A 22,256-nucleotide genomic window follows, 5' to 3' on the forward strand; every position below is an offset into this window, starting at 1 on the left:
TTCAGGAAGCAGAAACTAAAGCTGCAACAGCTGAAGAACGAGAACGCTCTGTGAACGAACGTCTCTCACAAACTTTATCAAGGATCAATGTTCTAGAGGCCCAGGTTTCTATGCTCCTTCACACTTTTCTTCATCAAGTTTCACGTGCTTTCTCTAAATTTTAGCTTACCCAGTTCTCCCATCCAGCTTTCATGCCTCAGGGCAGAACAGGGCCAGTTAAGCAAGTCGCTTGAGAAAGAGAGGCAGAGAGCAGCAGAAAATAGACAGGAGTATCTGGCAGCTAAGGAGGAAGTAGATACTCTAGAAGGTCGAGCAAACCAACTTGAGGTGGAATTAAGGGAACTTCGGAGAAAACATAAGCAAGAGTTACAAGAAGTTCTGCTCCACAACGAGCTTATTCAAAAGGTGCTACATAGTTTTAAGTACATAAGTTTACCTAATAAGAATCCGTCCCATGATAAATGCCCCATCAGTTACTGAATTTATGGACTGGAGTACCTAGCGTGTCTTAAATCAATCAAAGTAGTGCTTTCCCAAAGTTGTTTATCTCTAGTAGTTTCTACTAGCATGCAAACTGTTCAGTTTATTATTCTACTTTATTGTCCATGTTGTTTCTTGAAATGGCTGAATTTTCTTTCAGGACCTAGAGAGGGAGAAGGCTTCACGTTTGGATCTTGAAAGAACAACCCGTATCAATTCCTCAGCCTCCGAACAGCTTCCGATAGCAAGGCAAAATTCTGCCTTTGAGAATGGTGATGCATCTTGATCTAGATTACTTCATAATAACACAAGCTTTGCATATCTGTAATTTATTAACTATGTCATCAGGAGGCTTGTCAAGAAAGCTCTCAAGCGCAGGCAGCCTTGGAAGCATGGAGGAGAGCTATTTTCTGCAAGCTTCTCTTGATTCTTCAGATAAGTATTCTGAGAAGAGAAGCACGCCTGAGGCAACTATGAGTCCGTACTACATGAAGAGCATCACACCTAGTGCTTATGAAGCCACACTTCGACAGAAAGAGGGCGAACTTGCTTCATATATGTCCCGCTTGGTAGGTGTAGAAAGTATCCAACTGGGTCATTTTTGTGTAACTCTATTAGTAGGCTTTTGGCAATTGGCTTGGTAATAAGATTGAGGTTCACATCATTTTGTTATCTCAGAGTCCCTTACAACGGCTCACCTTGGATATAGGTTTTAGTTGGGCCACTATGGGTAGGGATCATGTTGACAAATTATGGGTTAGTTGCAGACTGTACTTAGCTTTATTTTGTAAGCTGGTTTAGAAGATTTAGCTCTACACATCGAGGTAGTATAGGCTGGTTGTTAGTATCATCACTGATGTTGGATTTAACTGTAAAATTCTATTTGCCTTGGGACAGGCATCAATGGAGTCTATCCGAGATTCCCTGGCTGAAGAACTAGTCAAAATGACAGCAGAGGTATGTATAGCGCTGAGAAGGCGGGATATGGCGTCTTATGCTGTGATGTAGAGTTGATATATTATGGTGAGTGTTGTAAATGATATGGCGTCTATATCTGGTGATTGTGGATGTAGTGTGAGAAATTACGGGGGGAGGCAGATAGGGTCCCGGGCATAAAGGCAGAGCTGGAAGCACTAAGGCAAAGGCATGCAGCTGCTCTGGAGTTGATGGGTGAAAGAGATGAGGAGGTAAGATATATGTGAATAAAATAGTAGTATATACAGCATTAACAGTGGTGGGTTCAACAAAAAAGGTGTTTTGGGTGGCAGTTGGAGGAACTTCGAGCGGATATAGTGGACTTGAAGGAGATGTACAGGGAGCAAGTGAATATGCTGGTGAACAAGGTAAGAGAAAACATAGACAAGTATAGTGAAAAGTGTTGACAAACGCAAGGGTCATCATGCTCATTGCATCGTTGGGGGGTTTTGCAGATCCAATGAGGGAAGCAAGGGGAAGATGGCGATCAAAGTGTTGGCAGGCTCAGGCTCAGGCTCATGAGTAGGCTCAGGCTAATCCCTGTAACCCACTATTGTATAGCTATAAGCTAACAACTAAAGTCCAGTATTTCCTCCATTTGTCCTATCCTATGTATCTCAGGTATTGAACCCGAGGCTTTTCAAAACAAATTTTGCTGCTCGGAAGAAAATGTTTTTTTTTTTTTGCTTACGGGTTAATTCGTAAATTATATTGGAGAAAAGAATAATAATAGAGTGAGCTTGTGTGAGTTTTCCTGTGTCGTATCAGCGAAAAATTGTGGGACTGGACCCGCAACTAGCTATGGAGTGATGAGTGAAAGATGTGGATGAATTGAATAACAGACAGAATGAATAGCACAGAAATGAATGATGAGATAGTTATATTTTTTTTAAAAAGGCCCAAGAAAGAGGCCCTCCGTGTATAATATAATAAAGGCCCAACAAGAGCGCTCTGATTTGATGATGTTATTTGGCTGTTATTGTTGAATTGATGAGATAACTTGTCGTTTTCTGTACTTATCCACGTGTGGGAGTGTCATTATTTCATTCCAGTTCGTTGAGTTCCCACTAATATACCACTATACATACTTACATATAGTTACAATAATAAAAAAAGGAAGTATCGGGCTCGATCATCGGTAGGGTAGAGGGAGAAGCAGGTGATTAAAACCCATCATCGTGATTCGTGTCTCGGGGGAAGAGTGAAGCAAAGCAAAAAGCAGCATCTGGGGAGTGTGTGTGGTGCCATAAATATCATTACTCCTCCGTTACCCTCCAAATTTGTCGCTCTTCTCTTCTTTCCTCTCTTTTTTTTCTTCATCTCGACGATTCCAGCTCTCGCCGCGTATCATTTCTCTTCTCCAGGTGGTAGGTAATAAGGTCATCCATCATCTTCATCCTTTCCTGCTAGATCTGCCATTGCCTTTTTATTTGAATCCAACAATAATATCATGTTTCCCGATTTTACATTGCCATGTTTGTTTGGAAAAGCTTCGATCAGATCCGACGATCTCTCACTTTCTCATCATCTGTTTACGTCGTCACCTTTTTTTTTCTTCTTCTTCTTTAGATTCCTCCTACTAGCTCACGTCACCGTGATGTGTGCGCTTTGAATTTCAATTAAATTTGACTCTATCTAAGCTTAGCTAGGGATTTATGTGCAAGTATCGTTGGATTTCATACTTTACACTGCACTTTAATTAAGGAAGAAGGTTTCCTTAAGTTTATTATTAGTAATAATAATTTGCGACTCTGCTTTGCTTTCATTTCACATTGAGCATCCAATTTAATTTGAACAGTATCCCATGAGTGAGTTTTTTTTTATTTCCTTCTATAATAAGCCTTCTATGGCGTTGCTGCATGTTGTGACACTGAACTTTGATGTGCGCAGTATATAGCGTGGGGATGGATTCTGTTCGACGCACTTACACCATTATGCGTGGTCGTCACATTGACAAGCGCGTTCCTTCTAAAGATTTTCTCTCTTCTTTGGATAAAGCTGAAACTGCTGCAGGTTTCTTTTTTTAAATCTGTTTTACTCTCATCTTTTGTTGCCTCTGCTCTTATTGTTCTTTTTTTTTTTACATAGATCCATGTTTGTAGAGCTTTCTATTTAAGATCCATGTTTTTTTTATATATTTCCACTCCAGTACGTCTGCCTACTGGCACGGGAAAAGACAATGGCAATCCTTCCTGGAAGCGATCTCTGCCTCACGTGCTCGTTGCATCACTCACTTCGCTTTTATTCGGCTATCATCTCGGGTCTCCTCCTTGTTACCTCTCTTCTCCTTTTTTTTTATCATTTTGTGCATAAAACAGAACAAACATGGAAATTTCCCTTCTGTGCTGCTAGGCTGTTATCGTTTTTTTTTTCTTTCTATTTTAAGCTTAGTTAACAGGCTTATGCATTGTTCTTATTCAAACATTCAATATCATTTTATCTCAAAATTTTGCTTTCTTTTCTGGACGCAGGGTTGTTAATGAAACTCTCGAAAGCATATCAATTGACCTTGGCTTTAGTGGGAACACCATCGCTGAAGGTACTTACCTACTCAACAAGACAAATTTTTATCCTGTCTATCCTGATCATTCCAAAAACCTTTTTTTTTTTCTGATGGATGAAGGTCTTGTGGTTAGCACGTGTTTAGGCGGCGCCTTTATTGGATCTCTGTTCAGTGGGTTGGTCACCGATGGTGTTGGCCGCCGAAGAGCTTTCCAGTTGAGCGCTTTACCTATGATTGTTGGAGCTTCCGTGAGGTATTTTTTTTCTTTCTTCAAGTTAAGTTTTGGTTTAGGGCCTTTAGGTTGTTCAATATGCAGAACTAGATACTCTTTAAGTGTGTTTAGTGTACGATTCTTATTCTATGGTAATTTTTTTTGTTCAATGTCCATGTGGTCACTTGAACATCTCAGACTCGAATCATCGCCTGCTGGTATATTATTGTGGTCTAGGCTAGTCATTATGCACTTTGATTGATCTCATAGTGATTTCCTGCTTGGATGTTTATAGCCCGACTATTGGCTACTCATTTGAATATTTTTGGTTTCAAGTCATTGCCGTGGTGATTTTTCACTTATCCCAAAGGTGTACGCACTAGTTAGGTTTAGTATATCCATCCTGTTTCTCTTTTAGTCATAGTCCACGTACAAAATCAGGAGATATGTGTGCTTACAAGTGTATTTTTGCAGCGCATCAACTGAGAGTCTTGAGGGCATGCTCCTGGGCAGGTTTTTGGTCGGAATTGGGATGGGCATAGGTCCTTCTGTTACGGCTCTCTATGTCACTGAGGTACTTGACATATACTTTGAAGTCTTCCTTTTCTGCACTTGTTTTGATAAGATTGCTACATGAACTCTCTTCCTCACTCTTGATGTGAATATGACTTGACGTACTATGTGTTCATCCTTTTCTACTGATGCGATTCATATCAGATCTTTTTTTTTTTGTCAAAAGATGTTTAGGGTCAATGTAGATAGATGTATGTTTCAGACGTAAAAAGACATGAACTTGGACCATTAACATGCAGAAGTTCATTGACGCACATAACATTCATTGTTATAAAGGATTAAGGGATTCATTCTTCAAAGCTTTATTTGCATTACTTGATTAAGCTAATTTGAAAAAGAAGGTTCTAGGAACATAAGTATCACTAACTCGCTTTATTGATACATTTTACATTCTTACTTAGAGCAAGACTCACAATTTCTCTTTGCAGGTGTCACCTGCTTATGTGAGAGGTACATATGGGAGTTCTACCCAAATTGCGACATGTATTGGACTTCTAGGTTCGCTGTATGCTGGAATCCCGGCAAAAGATAACTTGGGCTGGTAAGATAACCTTAAATAACCTATATGGCCTGTTACAACCAATGCTTTAAACTTGTACCTAAAACTGGTTTGTGTGAGAGAAATTTATGGCATGTTTGATCGCAGAAGTTATTCCAAACCCACCTATCTGCAATATGAATCTTTAGTATCTACTTGAAATGCTGCAACTCTATAGGAATCCCCTCATCTTTTGCTGCATATTCATTAGTGGATATCGACAAGGCTTTGCAGGGAAAGGAATCCTGAAGTTTCTAAGCTACTAGCAGATCTCATGCTTTGGTCTACTTGGTCGATGGTCAACTTGGCTAAATTACCAGCTAAATAGGTTTCTCTTTCTTGATTGTTTTAGGTGGCGTATATGTTTTTGGATATCCATAGTCCCAGCTGCAGTGCTTGCTGTTTTCATGGAACTCTGCGTGGAAAGTCCTCAGTGGCTTTTTAAGGTTACTTTCTCATTTTAACCCGCATAGCTCTTAAAGACGTTTTCATAAACCATTTCGTCTGTTGATTCTCTTTCTCTTTACTTAACCGCAGAGAGGAAGGGCAGCTGAAGCTGAAGCTGTGTTTGAGAAGCTATTGGGAGGGGCATACGTCAAAGCTGCTATGGCAGAGTTGATGAAGTCGGATAGGGGAGATGACGCAGATTCAGCCAAATTGTCGGAGTTGCTTTTTGGGCGCAGTTTTAGAGGTATGTGTGATCTTTAACCAACAAGATTTGTGACAACGTGTGGCATTAGTTTGACGTCAAATATCCCGGAAATATTAGATTTAGATTTTGATTCCCATTGAGCCTAAACGGGTGATGAAATGAGATTGGGGTTAAACTTGACCGCCAAAGAGTTGAATCATCTGCGCGGAAGGTATGTTAGCCCACTAAACCGGATTCGTAGCCCAAAAAAAAAAGTAAATGTCATTTTGCCAAAAACATATGGTAGCTTCTTAATTTCATTCATTTTTACGTTTTAATTTTCTCCGTTTGCAGTGGTTTTCATTGGATCTACCCTTTTTGCTTTACAACAGTTGTCTGGGATAAACGCTGTGTTCTATTTCTCATCAACTGTCTTCAAGAAAGCTGGTGTACCTTCAGCCTCTGCAAACATATGTGTAGGAGTCTGCAACCTCTTAGGTAATGAAATGCAAATTTTGTTTGTACATTCTACTATGACGAAATGCAGTCTTCCTCCATTATTTTCTCAGTATATGAGGTCTGAATACAAACGCGACATTAGGAACAGTAAACTGATCATGTTTTTCAAGTGAACAACCTTCTTAATGCAAACATGATTATTAAGAAAAGTGCCGAAAACTTTTCTTTCAGCATATTGAAATTTGTCAAGTGAAATGATGATCTGTATCTAAAACGAATGTGGGCATCATTTATGCTCTTTTACAGGTTCAACTGTGGCAGTGGTTTTGATGGATAAACTGGGGAGAAAAGTGTTGCTTATTGGGAGTTTTGCGGGCATGGTAATTTTTGAGAGAGAAAAGCGCTATTTGAATCAAACTTTACGTAGCTGATACCATGTATGTAGATATAAATGTGTATTATCTTTAACAGGCAGTATCGCTGGGTCTCCAAGCAATGGCATATACTTCGCTTTCATCACCCTTTGGAACCTTGTTTCTCTCGGTTGGAGGAATGCTATTGTAAGCTTCCTATAACAACTACGGTAGTGGAAAGGGGGGGGGACTGTTTTCTGATAAATTTGGGGTGTGATGACGTAAATGCAGGTTTGTGTTGTCATTTGCAACTGGAGCGGGTCCTGTTCCAAGTCTTCTCCTGTCTGAGATATGCCCTGGTCGTCTTCGGGCAACAGCGTTGGCTGTTTGTCTTGCTGTTCACTGGGTATGGCTTTTTCCTTTGTGGACTTATTAAGGAAATTGATAATGTTGAAATAATAACCTTGGAGGATGACACGAAACAACAGGTTATAAACTTCTTTGTGGGGCTGCTGTTTCTGAGAATGCTGGAGCAACTAGGTTCGGTGCTTCTTAATGCAATCTTTGGTTTCTTCTGTGTGGTGGCGGTTATCTTTGTGCAGAAGAACGTGATTGAGACTAAAGGAAAGAGCCTCCAAGAGATAGAAATCAGTCTGCTATCTTCCACCCAGTGATCTCTTTATACCGGGACTTTTATTATTTCTGGCACTCTTATTTTTCCTGGAGTTACTTACACAAGTAAAACATGTACTACTAATATGGAAGTAGGAGTTAGTGGTAAGTAGGCACAACAACATGTAAGAAATGGATATTATTCAAGTATAGCCAACGTTTCAACAGATTTTGTAATAAGAAAAGACCCAAGTTCAATAATGCTAGGTTTGAATCCATGTACAGAAATGCACCTATCTAAACTTCTTTCTTGCATCACATGCATGATGTTCCCTTATTGTATAGTCTGTAAACACCTATCAGATTCTTCTCTGCTTGCGGCTGAATGCCTCGGCTTTTTTACACTTCTAGTAACTTGCATCTGCTTGCTCTTCTACACTTGGTGGCATGACTCAACAATTACTCACTTCCATTCATTTGCCACTTGAAACACCTTCCCGTTGTATGGCAACCACAGGCTCGTTACATCTAAGACACCGGAACGATGCTGCTGAAGCGCAGCGGGTCCTTATGCAGTAGTAACAGTACCTGCGACAAGTCATTCTTTTAGGCCTAAGTAACAATTATAGCATATACTCTGAATTCTTCACCCATCTACAATAACATCACTTCTGTCTTGTCTACCTTTATATGGATTGTAACTCGGGAAGACGTATGTAGAGGTACAAACAAAAATATCATACCTGTGCTGGCAAGGCAGAGCAATAAACGGAATTGCAGGATCCACTTGGCAAATAGGGCAATTCACTGTATCCTCTTTACTGCTTGAGGACTTGTCCTTGGCAAATGGACTAAGAATATTCTTAACAGCTGAAGAGTTGAGCAGCGGAAGAAGTAACAAAAGCATTTCCTGAATAAAACCAAAATAATTTTAAGCTGAAGGCCAAACAGAACCAGGATATCACATCCAAGAAAACATTTTTGATAGCAGGCAAGACAAATACTCATCAACTGAGCCAATAAGTCTAAAAAGAACGTTTTGACATATTGAAAGACCTGAACGAGAAAGACGCAACAAATACATTGTTTTAAACATAGACAAGATATTTGGACTCCCAAGAAACGGTTCACAGGATCTACCTAGTTTAGATTCCAAATATGGACACAAAATGTTGTCAGCTTTAACAGCTTCAGTTTGAGCAGCAAAAGGATTTCTTGGAAAAGCAACATAAATCTAAGCGGACAGATACTATCAGTCAAAAAAATATGTTAGGGACCAGTGAGAATCAACAAAAGGCCAAGGATGATACTCAGAACTGATAAGGTTACCAAACTTCTAAATTGATTTAGGCATATGTACGCAACACACAGAAGAAGACCTTACCGAAAATTCATTCCACACAAGTTGGCGGTTCATGTACTCGAAGCTGACAGATCGATTCATATGAGGACTCCTATAGACAAGCCTAGCTTTTAAAGCTTTTTCAATGAGGTTCCTATACCTGGGGATCAAAAATGAAAAAAGAAGTGTAACAGATGTAAGAAGAATCATCAAGATGTTTCCCTGTCTGATCTTTGGTTCTGGTTTCAATCTTTCAATGTGAAGTTAGAAGTGAATAAAAATGTGTTGTCCAGAAATTTCTAGTAAATGCAATACAATTGTTTGTCCTAGCAGTTAGTAACACATTAGCTGATTCTTGGTGCATCTAAGTAAGGAAAAGTGTCAGATATCAATAGGTCATATATTCAAGCTAAATGCATTGTTGTTGTGTGCTTTTTTTTTTTTTTCTATCTATCAGGATGTATGTAGAAAAAGTGAACGAGTCCATGTACCAAGTAGTTGTACCTTCCGGTATAAAGAAAAGACAATAGGTTAAGAAAAGAAGCAGCTTTGTAGATGCCTTCGATATGTTGTATGACGGTCCAAAGTCGCCTTGCCAATGGTCTCTACAAGAGAGAAAGAATAAACCATCTTTATGAGGAGCGAGAGTAACTTGATGGCGTGAGGACGAGGAAGACACGTACCTGCTCAGAATCACCCCATCTACGGAAAGCAGAAAAGGACTGCAAACGGGAGAAGAGATACTGACCACCAACAGAGGCAACACAATACAAAATCTTTTGAGGAGCAGTAAGGCCGGGTCCTTCAAGTCCTGTTCTGACTAAACCGAATTGTTGGGCAGCTACACGTTCATCTCTGTATCGAAGGTTCATGAGAGCATTACCGGGAGTGGGTTTGTCAACCCAAATAGAGAATCTCCAAATGAGAAACTCAAGGAAAGCATCAAGTTCTGGTTCGTATTGAAAGAGCATTCCTGGCTAATGCCAAAGAAAAAGCTAATAAAAAAGAAGAAGAAGAAGGAAGAGCTGTGTCTGTCTGTGTGTGGAATTAAAATAAATAATACCTTCATCAAAGTGAAAACCTTAACCAACTGTTCCTTCAACATGGCTGACATTTCAACATCTAGTCGTGCAGCGTCAAACTGATTCACTCTAGAGATTGCTACCGGTATAACTGACTGCCGCCATTAAAACAAACAAAAAAGAAAGAAAAATAAACCACCACAGAAAAGAATGAAGCAAAATCTACCGAGACGAGACACAGAATCCAAACCCAAGAAGAGCATTACCCGGTGGGAAGCGTGAAGAGACTGCGATTGGGGAAGCAATCGTTGATAAGACCGGATCCAATCATCGTCTCGAGGCGGCGTCATCGCCGCGGTGTTGCTGAGGCTAAGGGTGGATTGTAATTCCGGGACACAGCCAAAGTTCCCTTTATCGAATGCCCCGACGAGGGTGTTACCGTCTTTTCATATCTAAGCTGTGTTTTTTTTTTTTTTTTTTTTATAATAAAGAACTAAATTATGAATCATATAATTTGATAAGGGGGGCATGTATGATTATGAATCATATACTTTTTGGGTATTATTGTGTCTTTGTCTTCTAATTCTAAACCGTTTACGCCAAAGTCCGTCCGTTTGTCAAGCACGCTTATGCTTTCGAGTCTAATGGTGTCGTAGTGGGTTAAGATTAGCTCATCTATGTTTTACGCAAGCAAGCCTTCTTGACCTTCGTTCGGATCAGTAACAAATGTACTGATGAAGTGATGTAGTGACTTGGTAACCGTAAAAACAGAATAAAGTGGCAAGTTTGCAAAAAAACAAATCCGCAAAGAAATAAGGAATTCGAAGAGGATACGAATACCCCATGGATTAGTTACCCCAAAGACTATCAACTTTAATTCTTCTAATCAAAACTTAAATCCGAAACCAAAGTATCTCACGGAGGAGAATTGTGCAGAGAGAGCCATACATCACATCGCATTCTCTATATTCTCTCTATATTCTTACTCTCTGTTCCATTTCCTAAACCTTTAGAATTCAACATCTGAGTGGCGGCCACCTGAGCTGCCAAGTCAAGCTCCCCTAACCTCCGGAGTCCCTTGCTCAGAACCTCCGCTACGTACTCGTCCGCCTCCCACGATCCAGACCCCCACCCGCTCTCTCTCATCATCGCGTATATCCTCACCGCCGATTCCTTCCTCTCCGCTCCCACGACCGCCCTAATCAGCTTGGCTAGTGCCTTGTCGCTTTGGTAACCGCCTTCAATTCCCTCAATTTCTCCGATGATACGGTCTATCTCTTCCAACTCCCTGTTCCTCGAGAGAGCGTTGACGACGTCTGCGTAGAGAACGAGGTCGACGGGAGGGTACTCAGAACGGAGTGTGGAGAGAACGTGGACAGCGAGTGTGCAGTGGTCCTGGCGGAGAAGCTCACGGAGGACGGAGAGGAGGTCAGATTTTAGGAGACGCCGGAGAGGAGGGAGGCTAAGGGAGAGGGAGCCGTTGCGGTGGGCTCGCTTTAGTGACTGTATCGATTGGATGGCTTCGGAGCTCAGGATCCGACCTTTGAGAAGAGGTCCGCGGTTGTCTCGGGGGCCGCATCTGATCCAAGCCACTCCACTCCTAGGAACGACGCTGCTAGTGCTAAGGCTTAGGCTAAGACTCGGTGGTCGAGACAGGCTGAGAGAAAGCGCCATCCACTCACTCCTTTCCAATCTACTCCTCCCCTTAGCGAGCGATGAGTGATCCTCTCTTTCACTGGGCAAGCCCATATAAATTTACATGAGGCCCATACTAATATTAATATTTTTACTAAAGGCCCATAACATGTACAATAACCCTTATCAATTTACAAAAGTCCGTATCAATTTAAACGGCCCATATCAATAATTAAAACGACAGATGTACTAATAATAATGCTGCTAATTTGATTGTTTTGTCTGAAAGAGCGAGAGTAAAAATCTAAAGAGAACATAGATAATAATAATAAATAGGAACTATATAATATATCGTGAAGGTTCGATGAATGAAAATACAAAATACCAAAAAAAAAAAAGTAAACATGAATCAAAATCAAATTAGGAGAAGATGATAGATAGACATAGACCACAATTTGACTAAAGCGAAATAAAACAAGAAGTAGCTATGATGGGCAGCAGAAAAAGGAAAGCATGAAAGGAAGGCAGCGCGGAGGCCGAGGGAGAGGGAAAGGCAGAGAGAGGCGGCATGGATGGAGGCATGGAAGCAGTGCCGGCGTGATCATGATGGTGGTGGATATGCATGACTTCGACGATGAGACGCTGGCCGCTGGTGCAGTGCTCGTTGGAGCCGCTGATGAAGTAGAAGAGACCAGGACGATCAAGGTCGAGTGTGCTGTTCCCATTGTCAAAGGCAGTAATAGGATCACTGCTGTTGCAGTGGTAGAAACCCCATTTGTCCACCTCCATCACCGAGTCCTTGTCGTACACAAACGCTGCATATGCATAAATAGAGAGGAGTCGTGCATTAGAAACAAAACGATTGGAATTTGAGAGATCAGAATAATTAAATGACAAGAAGGTGGAAATAGGTAGCTATCATCTTACAGAGTGAATCACCGATGTGGAAGCGGTTGCTGCTCGCCCAGTGGCTGTAAACCGCTGTATCATTTGGGAGTGGGACTCTCCAACCGAAATCGTCTCCAACCTTGAAAACCCTAGGACCATCCGCCGCCATGCCCACCGACAACACCACGGCACAAATGCACAGCATTATTAGATTAGTATAAGTCGTCGACCGTGGAGATCTCATCATCATCATCATATATCTTTTATCAAAAAGCAAAAACAATAGTAAATAGTATGTTTGCGAGGAATGAACTCTTTAGCTGCTTTGCTTTAAGTGTTTGATGAGGGTCTGCTTTATTTATATAAACGAAGGAGCGAAGTGGCGGTTGAGGTCTCCCCCACTCACAGAGTCGCGCGAGTCGTGGATGTGAAGTGTAACGGTTTCTTTATTTCCTTCGTGCAGGTCATGGTGGTCCCCCCTCATTAATGACGTGGACCAATCAGCTTCTTCTTAGCGATATTCTCTCAAAACGCTGCGTTTCGACTCTCCCCCTGCCCTGTGGCTCAGGCTGTGCTGTGCTGTGCCTATCTTCGGTTCCTATCGCGATTCGCGTTGACGAATTGAATTGAATTGAGTGATACTATAGTAATGGCGGCGGCGAAGCATACATCGACGGACTTGTTCAATCTGAAACCCAACATCTGGAAGAAGAAGAAGCAGCCTGATCGGGGTTCGGTTTCTTGCTCTCTGGGCAGCTCTGGTGATCGGAAAAGGAAGCTTCCGATTCTCCTCTTCGACGTCATGGACACCATCGTCCGTGACCCCTTTTACCACGACGTTCCTCCCTTCTTCGGGTGAATCTCTCAATTCCTCTTTTTCTTTCTAATTCCCATTCGATTTCTAATTCCTGATCCCAAAAAAAAAACTGTCTTTTTATATTCAGAATGCCGATGAAGGAACTACTCGAGTGCAAGCACCCAATGGCTTGGATCGATTTTGAAAAGGGTTTGATTGATGAGGTTCCATTCATCTCCCACTCTGATTCATCATCATATCTTTTGACTTTTTTTTTTTTTTGAAAAGGGTTTGATTGATGAGGTTCCACTCTGTTGACTTTTTTTTTTTTCTGGTTTGGTTTGGTTTAGGAGGAGCTTGCAAGAAACTTCTTTATAGATGGGAGACACTTTGATATGGAAGGTGATGAGTGAGATTGATGTTTTGATTTTAGGATAAAGATTGGGTTTCCTTTACTGCTTTGGTTGGTATTAGATTAGATTCTTCTTGCCATCCGTTTTTTCAGGGCTTAAGGATTGTATGAGGTCAGGATACTCTTACTTAGATGGTATGCAAGAGCTTCTTCAGAATTTGTCAGCTCACAACTTCGAGATTCATGCTTTCACCAACTATCCCATCTGGTACAACATGATCGAAGACAAGTTAAAGCTTTCAGCCTACTTATCATGGACCTTTTGTTCCTGTAATGCTGGTACAACAACACACTTGTTTTCTCTTTGCCTTTTACTACTTACTGTTTGTTGTTCACATCAAAATACAACTCCCTACTTCTTCCAGGTAAGAGAAAGCCTGATCCAGAGTTTTATCTCGAGGTTGTGCGACATCTCGGAGTTGAACCTTCCCACTGTATATTCATCGATGACAGGTTAGCTTGATATTGTTTGTATGTTGTAACCTCTGTCGTCGTCTGTGGTTGGTTATATCTAGAGAAACCCTTTTTTTGATCCGAGGGAGTGTCTGATACGCAGGCCAGCCAACGTCAAGTGTGCAATTGAGATAGGGATGGGTGGATTATGTTTTGAGAATGCAGTTTCGCTCGCTAAGGATCTCACACATCTAGGGATCAACGTCTCTGTACCCAGAGTATGATTCCATGTAAATTGTAATCTTTTATTGCATAATCTTTTATATGACTTCAGAGAATTATAAACTCAAAAGAAAAAAAAAATACATTGTTTTGGGATGCAAGTTAAGAGAGAGAGTCTTTGTTGGATTTATATAAAGCAACAAGAATAGAGAGAGTGAGTCCCATGAGACTAAGTAGTAGCGGAGAGCAGTATGACAGTAAAAAAGGAAGCAGATGCGAGGAAGATGAAGGAGAGGAAGACTAAGAGGATGGAGAGGGCGACGTGATTGCAGAAAGAAGAAAGGGTCTTGCAGAAGTCAGGGAGAGGGGTGTGCCTGATACCGGTTTTGTTGAGGTTGGTAACTCCAGAACCGGCTGATGCAGCGCTCATCATCAAATAACCAAAGAGCTGCACACACACACACACACACGGTAAAATCTATGGGTTATACTTTACACACAATCAGAAGAAAAGCTAGTGGGGAAGGGAAGACGAGGGACCTGATCGAAGGTGAAGCAAAGCCAAGCTTGGAAGCGGGAGGGTATGATGGGAGATCCGGTGAGGAGCCTGTAAACACCGAAACAGAGCTGGAACAGGGAGTAGAGAATGGTCGCTGTGCATGCCCCAACCACATACCTTCACACCAAACGAGATGAATGAATTAGCACTACCTAGCTATAATAATATATCATCTCAAATTTGAAAAGACGGGCACACAATAATGTCATGTTGTATTGTTCTTGTTGTTGTTTGGTTCACGAATGTATGTGTTTTTTTGTTCACCGGAATTTCTGTTATCTGAACACGCACGTTTTGTTCTTTTGCTGCTTTCTGCTTTCGATTTGGGAAGTCAAGGTAAAGAAGAATCTTATTCGCATGCAGTCTATCCCTAAATAATGTTCGTAAAAAGAAGAGGAAGAAGAAGAAGAAGACTGACTGGTAGGAGGGAGAGAAAGACCAGTTGGATGAAAGAGTGAGCTTGAACCCGTAGATGTCTGCCACTCCCTCCTCATTTGCGGTCAGCATCACCGCCATGGCCGTGGCTGAGGCAGCCAAGCAGCCTCCCCTGAGAGCCACCTGTACTACCTCCTTAATTCTCCTCGTCCTCTTCTTTGCCACCACCTCTTCCCCATCTCCATTTCTACTCATTCGGACCCTTTTCTACTTTTTGTTTTGTTTTGTTTTGTTTTCTGCCTTTATTTTATTTGAATTTTTATAAAACTCACACACAAACTGACTCCTTCATTCTTTCTACCACAACAAACAAGTAGTACTCCTTTTTCTCATCCACCATTTCCGTGTTGCAATGCTTCTTCTCTCTCATTCAACTGATCTACTCTATTTATTTGGGATTTGTACATCTTACATGAGTCAGGTACAATTAGCGTGCCTCACGTTCTCAACTAATTATTAAGACGCAACCAAATTTGAATGCGCTATGTATTTACTTCTCATATATTTTTTGACTTCGACACGACGACATCGATAGATACGTGTGTATGTGGACGATAGGTTAGCACTTAATTGCTTATGAGATTTTTGAGATGGTTAGTGTTTTTTATAACGTAGGGTGCCACAACAACTGAGAGAAGAGAAATTTGAGCAATCGCAAATTAAACTTAATTTCAAATAAACTATACAGAAAATGTATTTGGTCCCGTGGCCTTTGTGTTTGAAAAAAACGAAAAAAACACACACATACATATATATATATATATATATATATATATATATATGAATGAATTAATTATAAGTTACACTTGACCAGGATCAGGACAAAATCAGCTTTATTAATTAGGGTAGTATATATGAGTCTTTAGATATCAGCTTGCTATAGGGGCTAAATTATACATTGAGATATTTAGACAAATTAATTAAGGTCCCTGGTGATCGCAGGAATACAGCTTGAAGTACGGGAAATGGCGGGCTTTTTCTGAAGAGTGGGTTTATGGCTAATAGACTGACCCCTCGTGCTTCTCCGGAGCATGTCTTTCATGGCATCAGCTTGGTAGAGGGCAGGATATTCCCTTCCGAGCTTGTTGAACCTGAGGCAGGCGCTCATGTGCTCCTTCAAGGCCCCTTCAAGGCCATTCTCATCCCTTTTCTCCCTCTCCTCCTTCACCGCCTCTGAGCAGAGACCGCATATCCACTTCCCAAAGAACTTCTCCCTCACCCTCTCTATGTACTCCATCGTGCACTCCTCCCTCATCCCGCAGCACTCGCACTTTGCCTTCTCCACCTCCACTATCGTCCCGAGTCCTTTCTCTTCTTCTCTGTGGAAATTCAACGATATGTCTGACAGGGTCCTATGTACTGACCCTTTCGCTAGCTTTGGTGGCGGCGGCGGCGGCTTCTCTAAGCTTCCGCTCACGCTCTTCCTTCTCCCGTTTGGTGCCATCCAATCTTCTAATATTTCTGTTATCTAGAGCATCTGCTCTAAGTTTTGGTATTTATAAGCGGTGCGGTCAGGTTAATATATTCATTTGTGTGGTCAGCATTGCCATCACACGTACGTGCTCATGCAATAGCGACCTCTTTATTTACTTTTTCTCAACAACACTAATTAATGAAGCCACCAATTCACGTGCTACAGTGCAACTGGCAACTAGCCTTTTCTAGTTAAAGTATACTATGCATATATGCATATAGCTCTCTATATTGAGTTCATATATGGGATCTAAATAGGGATAAACACATTATTAATTTATACACATATGTTGTATTTGAGCCAAAAGTGAAGATACAAAGTTGCAAACAATTAAGTACCAGAAGCAAGCGCTCAAGAATTGTGTGGAGGTAGGTAAAAGGAACTATATGGATCCCCAAGACAATGATAGGTCACGTGTGTGTGAGTTTTGTTTAACCACACATAAAAGAGAAGAACGACATGGACTTGAGGGAGACCACTCATAATGAAGTTAACAGTTGAAACTTGTAAATATTATCAATCCCAACAACAAAAATAGAAAGAAAAGAAAAAAGATACGGGTTGTTTTCAACTCACTTTTTGCGATACCTTGGAAAGTGGGAGGATGCTCACGTGCATACATATCTTGTATATTATACGTAGTTAATTCCAAAGAAGTCTATATTTTCTATTATTGTTGTTTACATTGCATGCGTTATCAATTATACTAACATACATACAACCAGGTCTCACCCTGGCCTTCGATCATCGAGATATCGATAAGGAATTGCAAAACACCATCTCAGCCAAAAAGACCCAAAAACACTTTGAATGATTTAAATAAGGATTTGCTGTTTTTTTTTCTTCTTTTCTTTGGGATATAAATAGGGATAAACACTTGAGTGACACTCGAGAAATCGTTTAAAAATCTTGATTTTATTTGGTTTTTGTTAAGTTTACATGATCTAGGTTGAACTTTTTTGGTAAAATCTAAACATTCCATTTTAAATGATATACATCCCTATATGGGAAAATAATAATCCGCCCGTGCATAGTTAGGCTTGAAGGTAGAATACTTTGAAGGTGGTAATGTGCTCGCACCACCTAATCTCGGGTCACCTAAAGTAATACTATTGATTAAAGTAGTGAAGTGGACTGGGGCAGGAATTAGTAACCGAATGAATAACAAAGTTACATAACATTGATACCACGGAAAAAAAATGTTACAAAACAGGGTGGAGAAGGGTGAAGGGTCCAATATCATTATCTGGATATAGATAGTGGGCTTTTAAATTGAATGAGTAGGCCATGCATTACAGGGTAAAAGGCCAAGAGGAGCTGGGCACTTGTTTTTAGTTTCCAAAGAAAAATAAAAATAAAAAAAGCAACGACAAGTACGATATATATATGATCAAGAAAGTAAGAAAGGGAAGAGGAGTGTGAGAAAGAGAGCAAAGAGGAGCTGTTGGGCGAAGGAAATGGTCATCTTCTTCTTCTTATTGGCAATTCCTGTGCTGTTGATGCTGCGGTGGAGAGTGTTACTAGTGTAGAGAAAGGATAGAGAAATGAGAAAGTGGTGATCATGATGAAGATCCGATGATTTGTAAAGAAGGGGCCTCCCAACAACACCTTTGAATTTGCCGGTCCAGCCTTCATCTCCGAGCGTTACAACCACCGCATCGGGACGAGGGAAGAAGGAGACCCAACCTCTCTTGGAATAGAGGTGGAACTCTGCATGGCAGAAGTTGAGACATAGAGAATGTCTTTCGTCATACCCTCTTATCAGCATCCTTATGGCTTCTTCCTTTGATTCGTGTTTGCTACTCTTAATATCATGCTTCTTCACGTAGCAAACACCTACCCCTTCTTCTTCTTCCTCTTCTTCGTCTTGGCTTCTTCCTCCTAGCTTTTCTCTCACCGCTTTCCCTATCCTCTCTGCCTCACCCATCAAGTCCCTGCAATATTAATATAGTAATTTATTCTTTTGAAGTGGTTCAAAAACTTAAAGAAATACTAGCAATTAATTTTAATTACCTCAAAAAATCTGAATGATCGTCTTTATAAAAAAGGAACTCCTCTGTCTCATCGTGGGAAATGAATTTGTCCATGGCGGCTTTCACCATAGCCTCAGGAACGCCGTGGTTAATGAGCTGAAAACAACCGAAGGTGGCGATGGCATCGGCGAGGAGGGTGGAGAGGGAGCCCAACCGGAGGAAATCGAAGGTGGGAGGGTTCACAAGGAATGTGTGCTTGGGGAAGACTTTATCGGGCAATACAAGATTTGGGACTCGCCCACACTTGTCCAGGAACTTCGAGAGGACGTCTTCGTTAGCCGTGAAGGAGGCCCTGCGGCTGGATGCTACGGGGGATGGAGGAGGAGCTCGGAAGTCAGGAGATGAAGCTCCCATTTCCGGGTTTTTTTTTTTTGGTCTTAATTAAATTACTTACATTATGCTTTAAATGTAGAAGCAGTAGATTGAAGGAAGGATCATTCATTGGAGAAAGAAAAAGAAAAGTTAGTTTTGTTAAACAAAGCAAGAGCATAATCATGAGATGCAATTGTCTGTGTTTGCTTTTTTTTTTTTTTTTATGATCACATTCCAACTTTTCCCTTTTAACAAACTAGGTAATATCTCACGCATATGCGCGAGTTATTGTATTAGTTATGTTAATTTATTTTAGTTTATGTAATAATTATAAAACTATGAGAATTTTCTAAGAATATTTTTTTAATAAAGTTTTTTAAAATGGTATTTCTGAATAATAGTATTGAAAAAATTATATTTTGAAATTCTTCTTAAAATATGTATTTTTGAAATTCTGCTTAAAAAAGTAATAACATACATTATTAATTTATGTATATGATTTGAGAAATTGAATATAACTGTATTTCGACGGAAAAAAAGAAGAAGTTAGTTTTGATGAAGTACATCATTATAATGCTACTTAGTAAGTATGATTAAGAATACATTTATGATATACGGATTTGAAGAGAAAATATATATTATAATAAATTGTTTTCTTATTTCATTGCATTTATTTTTGAAAATAAGATACAAGTCCAATAACTTAGAGAAAATAAATGCAACGCTAGGATGTCAATTTTGAGAAAGAAGGGATATATAAGTTTCTAACACTTTTGGCAACAACATTTCCCAGGACATGCAAAAATTTTAAATCCAGCTTTAATACAATAGGTCTTACATCCAGTTTTATTACTAGAACCACACTTTCCAGTTTTAAATCCAGCTTTAATACAATAGTCCTTACATTCAACATATCCTGAGTATCACAAAGGTCAAAGAAATCATTGATCCGTGCATCTATACAAGTCCACATGTATATCAAACATAATCGAGATAAATATGTAGTAATCTTATATAACATTTCAATAAAAAGATAGTTATAATAGAAATTTTTAAATAGATGTCATAACAAAACATGGTCATTATAATATATATATATATATATACAATTTATGAAGTGATAACTACTAATTTTCAAAATAACTAAATCAAACTTTAATATACCTGAAGCTAAAACATTGTGGCTAGACAACGAAACTTCAAGTATTATTACAAGGAAACAAGTCACCAAAATTTTTGTACTATCCATTTTCTTCTGTAAACTCTATTGAGGTATTCAAATGTTTTTGTTTTTTTTTCGGATCTTAGAGATTGACTCTATTTATATAAAGTTTTGTCTTTATTTTCTTTTAATTGATTTTCCATCTTTTTGTCTGATTTTTTTTTTTAGGAAAAAAGTTATAGAAATCTATGAATATGTAAACATTAACAGTTAATGATCATAAATGAGAACTTAAAATTTTAAAAAGCATCTAACACTTGTGAATATATATGGTTAAAGACAATTTGTTGGATACATTATCATTATGATAAATCAGCATCTTAGTTGAATATTAAATTTTTATTTCATAATTCATCAATGTTGATTTTTTTTTGTCTATAATTAGGTATTAGCAGTATTTTTTTCTTTCATACCTGATATCTAATAAAGAAATTGGAAGGAAATTTACATCTGTAGAATCATTAACTTCTTTTTTTTTTTGTTAAAGATAAAATCATTAATCATTATGATATCTATGTATCATTAATAATACATTTTAATGATAATATAGATTTGTTAAAAAAGGTACTCATTGCTAGAGTTAGTTTTATGATATCACTAGAGGATACTCTGGGCTACGCCCGGTATGACTCTAACATTTCATTTTTGAGAATTAGTTAATTTTCATTTTTTTCTTGATCATGTGCTATATCATTCTAACAAAAAAATACAGTATGTGGTACTCTGTATTTGTGTATATTTTTTTTCATTTGCAATTAATATTAAAACTTTGTTAATATTAATATTCTTGGCCTAGGTAACAAAAAAGATTGTGCTTGAACTATCTCTTTAATATCCACAAGTTGTGTATAATATCCACAAGTTGTGGTCCAAACAACTCTTTGGACCACAACTAATGCATATTGGTTTCTGTATAATATTCAATCGTTTAAAAAGTAACCAAAGAGTTCAATATGAGATAAAATACAATTAATAGGTTAATCGAGGGTTGCAAAATATATATATGATAAGTGTCATTGATGTTCCGATAGCCGTGTAAAATACTATCGTTCTCTGGCATTAGCATAACTGAAATGCCACAAAACAATTTTAGATCCTAGGAAACAAACCTGAAGTTCCGACCTGTTCGGTAAACATCCCATTGATTTTAGCGGCTGAATTTTGTTTACAAAGAGAGATTGAATCTTTTACATTTCTTCTTCAAGAGCAGCACTCACCATACATACTCTTTTAGTGGAATTGATCATAAACAAAATGGAGTTCAACACACGCACCACCACTGCAAACGTAAGGGGATAATTATTTAAAAACAAACCAGGCCTTTCACCATTTTGTTATTCAAAGTGCAAGATTCACCATTAGGAAACTCTTCTCTTGGAATTGTTCAGAATTGACCTGGAATTCAACACATGCACCACAACTATAAACATTACGAAAAAATATTTTAAAACAAATCAAACCCTTTAGTATTTTATCAGCCTGTATTTTATAGATATTCAAAACTAAAAATTTGTATTTATTACTGAACAAACATATGCAAATGAACTAACACGTTACTCTAAATTCTTACTATGCAAACAAACATGTTGTATATATTGTTTCATAACGAAAGGATAACACATGATATTATTAGTTATACGGTTTGATAAAGTGTTTAACTGAACAATGGTTTCATTAAAAAATTGTCACACTTAAGATGAGTAAAACTATTCTACAAACTCATAGAGGCATTAGGCATATATGAACGTGGTACATTAACACTATTATATGGGGGAATTAAGTTTGGTTATGTATATTTCCCAGTAATTAATTGAAATTGCTATATCACACGTTTTTTTTGTGTGAAAAACTAATCAATTGATATTGTTGATGTGGCAAGATTTTACAATAGTAGATTTTTTGCTGATGTGGCAAGATAGCTTGAGGAGCCTCAATGGCTCTTTTTTACTGAGTAATAATTAAAATATAGATAGATAACGAACGCGGGGTTGAGCATATATTATATTTTCATCGTATTATCCACGGACCCAATTTGGGCCATAAATAAGCGGCCTTTTGTAAACCCAACTGACGTGGATCCTCATAGGATGGGCATCGTGTCATCGAGTGTGACACAATAAATTCATCCAAAAAGTTGGAGGAGACTTTTTTTTTCGGTCACAAAAATAAAATAAAA

General features: G+C 39.1%; 9 protein-coding genes and 1 long non-coding RNA gene across 17 annotated transcripts in view; 3 read left to right on the forward strand and 7 right to left on the reverse strand.

Moving 5' to 3' along the window:
- Positions 1-2,203, forward strand: part of LOC104714402 (golgin candidate 5) — a 7,743-nt gene extending 5,540 nt beyond the window's left edge. For 3 of the 4 annotated variants that reach the window (XM_019229648.1, XM_019229647.1, XM_010431753.2), the window contains 7 exons: positions 187-405; positions 641-752; positions 829-1,049; positions 1,378-1,437; positions 1,554-1,667; positions 1,749-1,823; positions 1,911-2,203. In XM_019229648.1, coding sequence (XP_019085193.1) covers positions 187-405; positions 641-752; positions 829-1,049; positions 1,378-1,437; positions 1,554-1,667; positions 1,749-1,823; positions 1,911-1,919 — 810 coding nt within the window. In that variant the 3' untranslated portion in view covers positions 1,920-2,203. Of the gene's footprint in view, positions 1-5; positions 105-186; positions 406-640; positions 753-828; positions 1,050-1,377; positions 1,438-1,553; positions 1,668-1,748; positions 1,824-1,910 lie in introns of all 4 variants that reach the window. The other variant, XM_019229649.1, reaches the window with a different exon arrangement.
- On the forward strand, positions 2,576-7,432 carry LOC104714404 (probable plastidic glucose transporter 3). Of its 4 annotated transcripts, none has more exons than XM_010431758.2 (14): positions 2,576-2,834; positions 3,346-3,468; positions 3,605-3,716; positions 3,927-3,994; positions 4,079-4,211; positions 4,644-4,743; positions 5,171-5,283; positions 5,633-5,726; positions 5,818-5,971; positions 6,266-6,409; positions 6,677-6,750; positions 6,842-6,930; positions 7,015-7,129; positions 7,212-7,432. In XM_010431758.2, the coding sequence occupies exons 2-14, from the start codon at positions 3,360-3,362 to the stop codon at positions 7,395-7,397; spliced, it is 1,491 nt and encodes a 496-aa protein (XP_010430060.1). In that variant the 5' UTR covers positions 2,576-2,834; positions 3,346-3,359; the 3' UTR covers positions 7,398-7,432. The 4 variants fall into 4 exon arrangements, with proteins under 4 accessions (XP_010430060.1, XP_010430057.1, XP_010430061.1 ...); XM_010431755.2 differs by having other exon boundaries at positions 2,576-2,826; XM_010431759.2 differs by having other exon boundaries at positions 2,576-2,822.
- On the reverse strand, positions 7,520-10,169 carry LOC104714403 (peroxisome biogenesis protein 2). Its single transcript, XM_010431754.2, has 7 exons — positions 9,966-10,169; positions 9,741-9,854; positions 9,361-9,654; positions 9,182-9,282; positions 8,720-8,837; positions 8,079-8,245; positions 7,520-7,923 (listed from the first exon to the last, which is right to left on the reverse strand). The coding sequence occupies exons 1-7, from the start codon at positions 10,047-10,049 to the stop codon at positions 7,809-7,811; spliced, it is 993 nt and encodes a 330-aa protein (XP_010430056.1). The 5' UTR covers positions 10,050-10,169; the 3' UTR covers positions 7,520-7,808.
- Positions 10,501-11,531, reverse strand: LOC104714405. Its single transcript, XM_010431760.2, has one exon. The coding sequence runs from the start codon at positions 11,446-11,448 to the stop codon at positions 10,663-10,665; it is 786 nt and encodes a 261-aa protein (XP_010430062.1). The 5' UTR covers positions 11,449-11,531; the 3' UTR covers positions 10,501-10,662.
- Positions 11,794-12,536, reverse strand: LOC104716002 (mavicyanin-like). Its single transcript, XM_010433361.2, has 2 exons — positions 12,262-12,536; positions 11,794-12,149 (listed from the first exon to the last, which is right to left on the reverse strand). Exons 1-2 carry the CDS (start codon positions 12,476-12,478, stop codon positions 11,794-11,796), a joined length of 573 nt encoding a protein of 190 aa, XP_010431663.1. The 5' UTR covers positions 12,479-12,536.
- LOC104714407 lies at positions 12,774-14,343 on the forward strand. 2 transcript variants are annotated; one of them, XM_010431762.2, is made up of 7 exons: positions 12,774-13,077; positions 13,167-13,242; positions 13,369-13,420; positions 13,524-13,709; positions 13,796-13,883; positions 13,987-14,101; positions 14,208-14,343. In XM_010431762.2, the coding sequence occupies exons 1-7, from the start codon at positions 12,872-12,874 to the stop codon at positions 14,238-14,240; spliced, it is 756 nt and encodes a 251-aa protein (XP_010430064.1). In that variant the 5' UTR covers positions 12,774-12,871; the 3' UTR covers positions 14,241-14,343. The 2 variants fall into 2 exon arrangements, with proteins under 2 accessions (XP_010430064.1, XP_010430065.1); XM_010431763.2 differs by having other exon boundaries at positions 12,775-13,077; positions 13,987-14,231.
- LOC104714406 (CASP-like protein ARALYDRAFT_316979) lies at positions 14,250-15,387 on the reverse strand. Its single transcript, XM_010431761.2, has 3 exons — positions 15,023-15,387; positions 14,586-14,721; positions 14,250-14,493 (listed from the first exon to the last, which is right to left on the reverse strand). Exons 1-3 carry the CDS (start codon positions 15,232-15,234, stop codon positions 14,275-14,277), a joined length of 567 nt encoding a protein of 188 aa, XP_010430063.1. The 5' UTR covers positions 15,235-15,387; the 3' UTR covers positions 14,250-14,274.
- On the reverse strand, positions 15,854-16,533 carry LOC104714408. The gene has a single exon (XM_010431764.2). The coding sequence runs from the start codon at positions 16,481-16,483 to the stop codon at positions 15,956-15,958; it is 528 nt and encodes a 175-aa protein (XP_010430066.1). The 5' UTR covers positions 16,484-16,533; the 3' UTR covers positions 15,854-15,955.
- On the reverse strand, positions 17,676-18,939 carry LOC104714409. Its single transcript, XM_010431765.1, has 2 exons — positions 18,527-18,939; positions 17,676-18,447 (listed from the first exon to the last, which is right to left on the reverse strand). Exons 1-2 carry the CDS (start codon positions 18,898-18,900, stop codon positions 17,904-17,906), a joined length of 918 nt encoding a protein of 305 aa, XP_010430067.1. The 5' UTR covers positions 18,901-18,939; the 3' UTR covers positions 17,676-17,903.
- Positions 19,495-20,135, reverse strand: LOC104714411. The gene is made up of 2 exons (XR_755832.2): positions 20,023-20,135; positions 19,495-19,774 (listed from the first exon to the last, which is right to left on the reverse strand). It is a non-coding gene; the product is annotated as an uncharacterized LOC104714411 (long non-coding RNA).

The sequence above is a fragment of the Camelina sativa genome, chromosome 9 (assembly GCF_000633955.1).
Source record: "Camelina sativa cultivar DH55 chromosome 9, Cs, whole genome shotgun sequence".
Taxonomy (NCBI): domain Eukaryota; kingdom Viridiplantae; phylum Streptophyta; class Magnoliopsida; order Brassicales; family Brassicaceae; genus Camelina; species Camelina sativa.

What these genes read in the sequence shown, in the direction of transcription:
- LOC104714405 (XM_010431760.2), bottom strand. Translation starts at nt 11,448, where the DNA reads ATGGGCTTGCCCAGTGAAAGAGAGGATCACTCATCGCTCGCTAAGGGG.
- LOC104714403 (XM_010431754.2), bottom strand. Translation starts at nt 10,049, where the DNA reads ATGACGCCGCCTCGAGACGATGATTGGATCCGGTCTTATCAACGATTG. An exon ending in AGGTTTTCACTTTGATGAAG is followed by an intron (nt 9,655 to 9,740) that starts GTATTATTTATT and finishes CTTTGGCATTAG; the next exon opens with CCAGGAATGCTCTTTCAATA. An exon ending in GCTCTGCCTTGCCAGCACAG is followed by an intron (nt 7,924 to 8,078) that starts GTATGATATTTT and finishes GACTTGTCGCAG; the next exon opens with GTACTGTTACTACTGCATAA.
- LOC104714407 (XM_010431762.2), top strand. Translation starts at nt 12,872, where the DNA reads ATGGCGGCGGCGAAGCATACATCGACGGACTTGTTCAATCTGAAACCC. An exon ending in TGTATATTCATCGATGACAG is followed by an intron (nt 13,884 to 13,986) that starts GTTAGCTTGATA and finishes TCTGATACGCAG; the next exon opens with GCCAGCCAACGTCAAGTGTG. An exon ending in TCAACGTCTCTGTACCCAGA is followed by an intron (nt 14,102 to 14,207) that starts GTATGATTCCAT and finishes TTGGGATGCAAG; the next exon opens with TTAAGAGAGAGAGTCTTTGT.
- LOC104716002 (XM_010433361.2), bottom strand. Translation starts at nt 12,478, where the DNA reads ATGATGATGATGATGAGATCTCCACGGTCGACGACTTATACTAATCTA. An exon ending in CCACATCGGTGATTCACTCT is followed by an intron (nt 12,150 to 12,261) that starts GTAAGATGATAG and finishes ATGCATATGCAG; the next exon opens with CGTTTGTGTACGACAAGGAC.
- LOC104714404 (XM_019229650.1), top strand. An exon ending in TAAAGCTGAAACTGCTGCAG is followed by an intron (nt 3,469 to 3,604) that starts GTTTCTTTTTTT and finishes TTTCCACTCCAG; the next exon opens with TACGTCTGCCTACTGGCACG. An exon ending in TCGGTTGGAGGAATGCTATT is followed by an intron (nt 6,931 to 7,014) that starts GTAAGCTTCCTA and finishes ACGTAAATGCAG; the next exon opens with GTTTGTGTTGTCATTTGCAA.
- LOC104714408 (XM_010431764.2), bottom strand. Translation starts at nt 16,483, where the DNA reads ATGGCACCAAACGGGAGAAGGAAGAGCGTGAGCGGAAGCTTAGAGAAG.
- LOC104714409 (XM_010431765.1), bottom strand. Translation starts at nt 18,900, where the DNA reads ATGGGAGCTTCATCTCCTGACTTCCGAGCTCCTCCTCCATCCCCCGTA. An exon ending in GATCATTCAGATTTTTTGAG is followed by an intron (nt 18,448 to 18,526) that starts GTAATTAAAATT and finishes TTAATATTGCAG; the next exon opens with GGACTTGATGGGTGAGGCAG.
- LOC104714406 (XM_010431761.2), bottom strand. Translation starts at nt 15,234, where the DNA reads ATGAGTAGAAATGGAGATGGGGAAGAGGTGGTGGCAAAGAAGAGGACG. An exon ending in TCTTTCTCTCCCTCCTACCA is followed by an intron (nt 14,722 to 15,022) that starts GTCAGTCTTCTT and finishes TTTGGTGTGAAG; the next exon opens with GTATGTGGTTGGGGCATGCA. An exon ending in TTTGCTTCACCTTCGATCAG is followed by an intron (nt 14,494 to 14,585) that starts GTCCCTCGTCTT and finishes GTGTGTGTGCAG; the next exon opens with CTCTTTGGTTATTTGATGAT.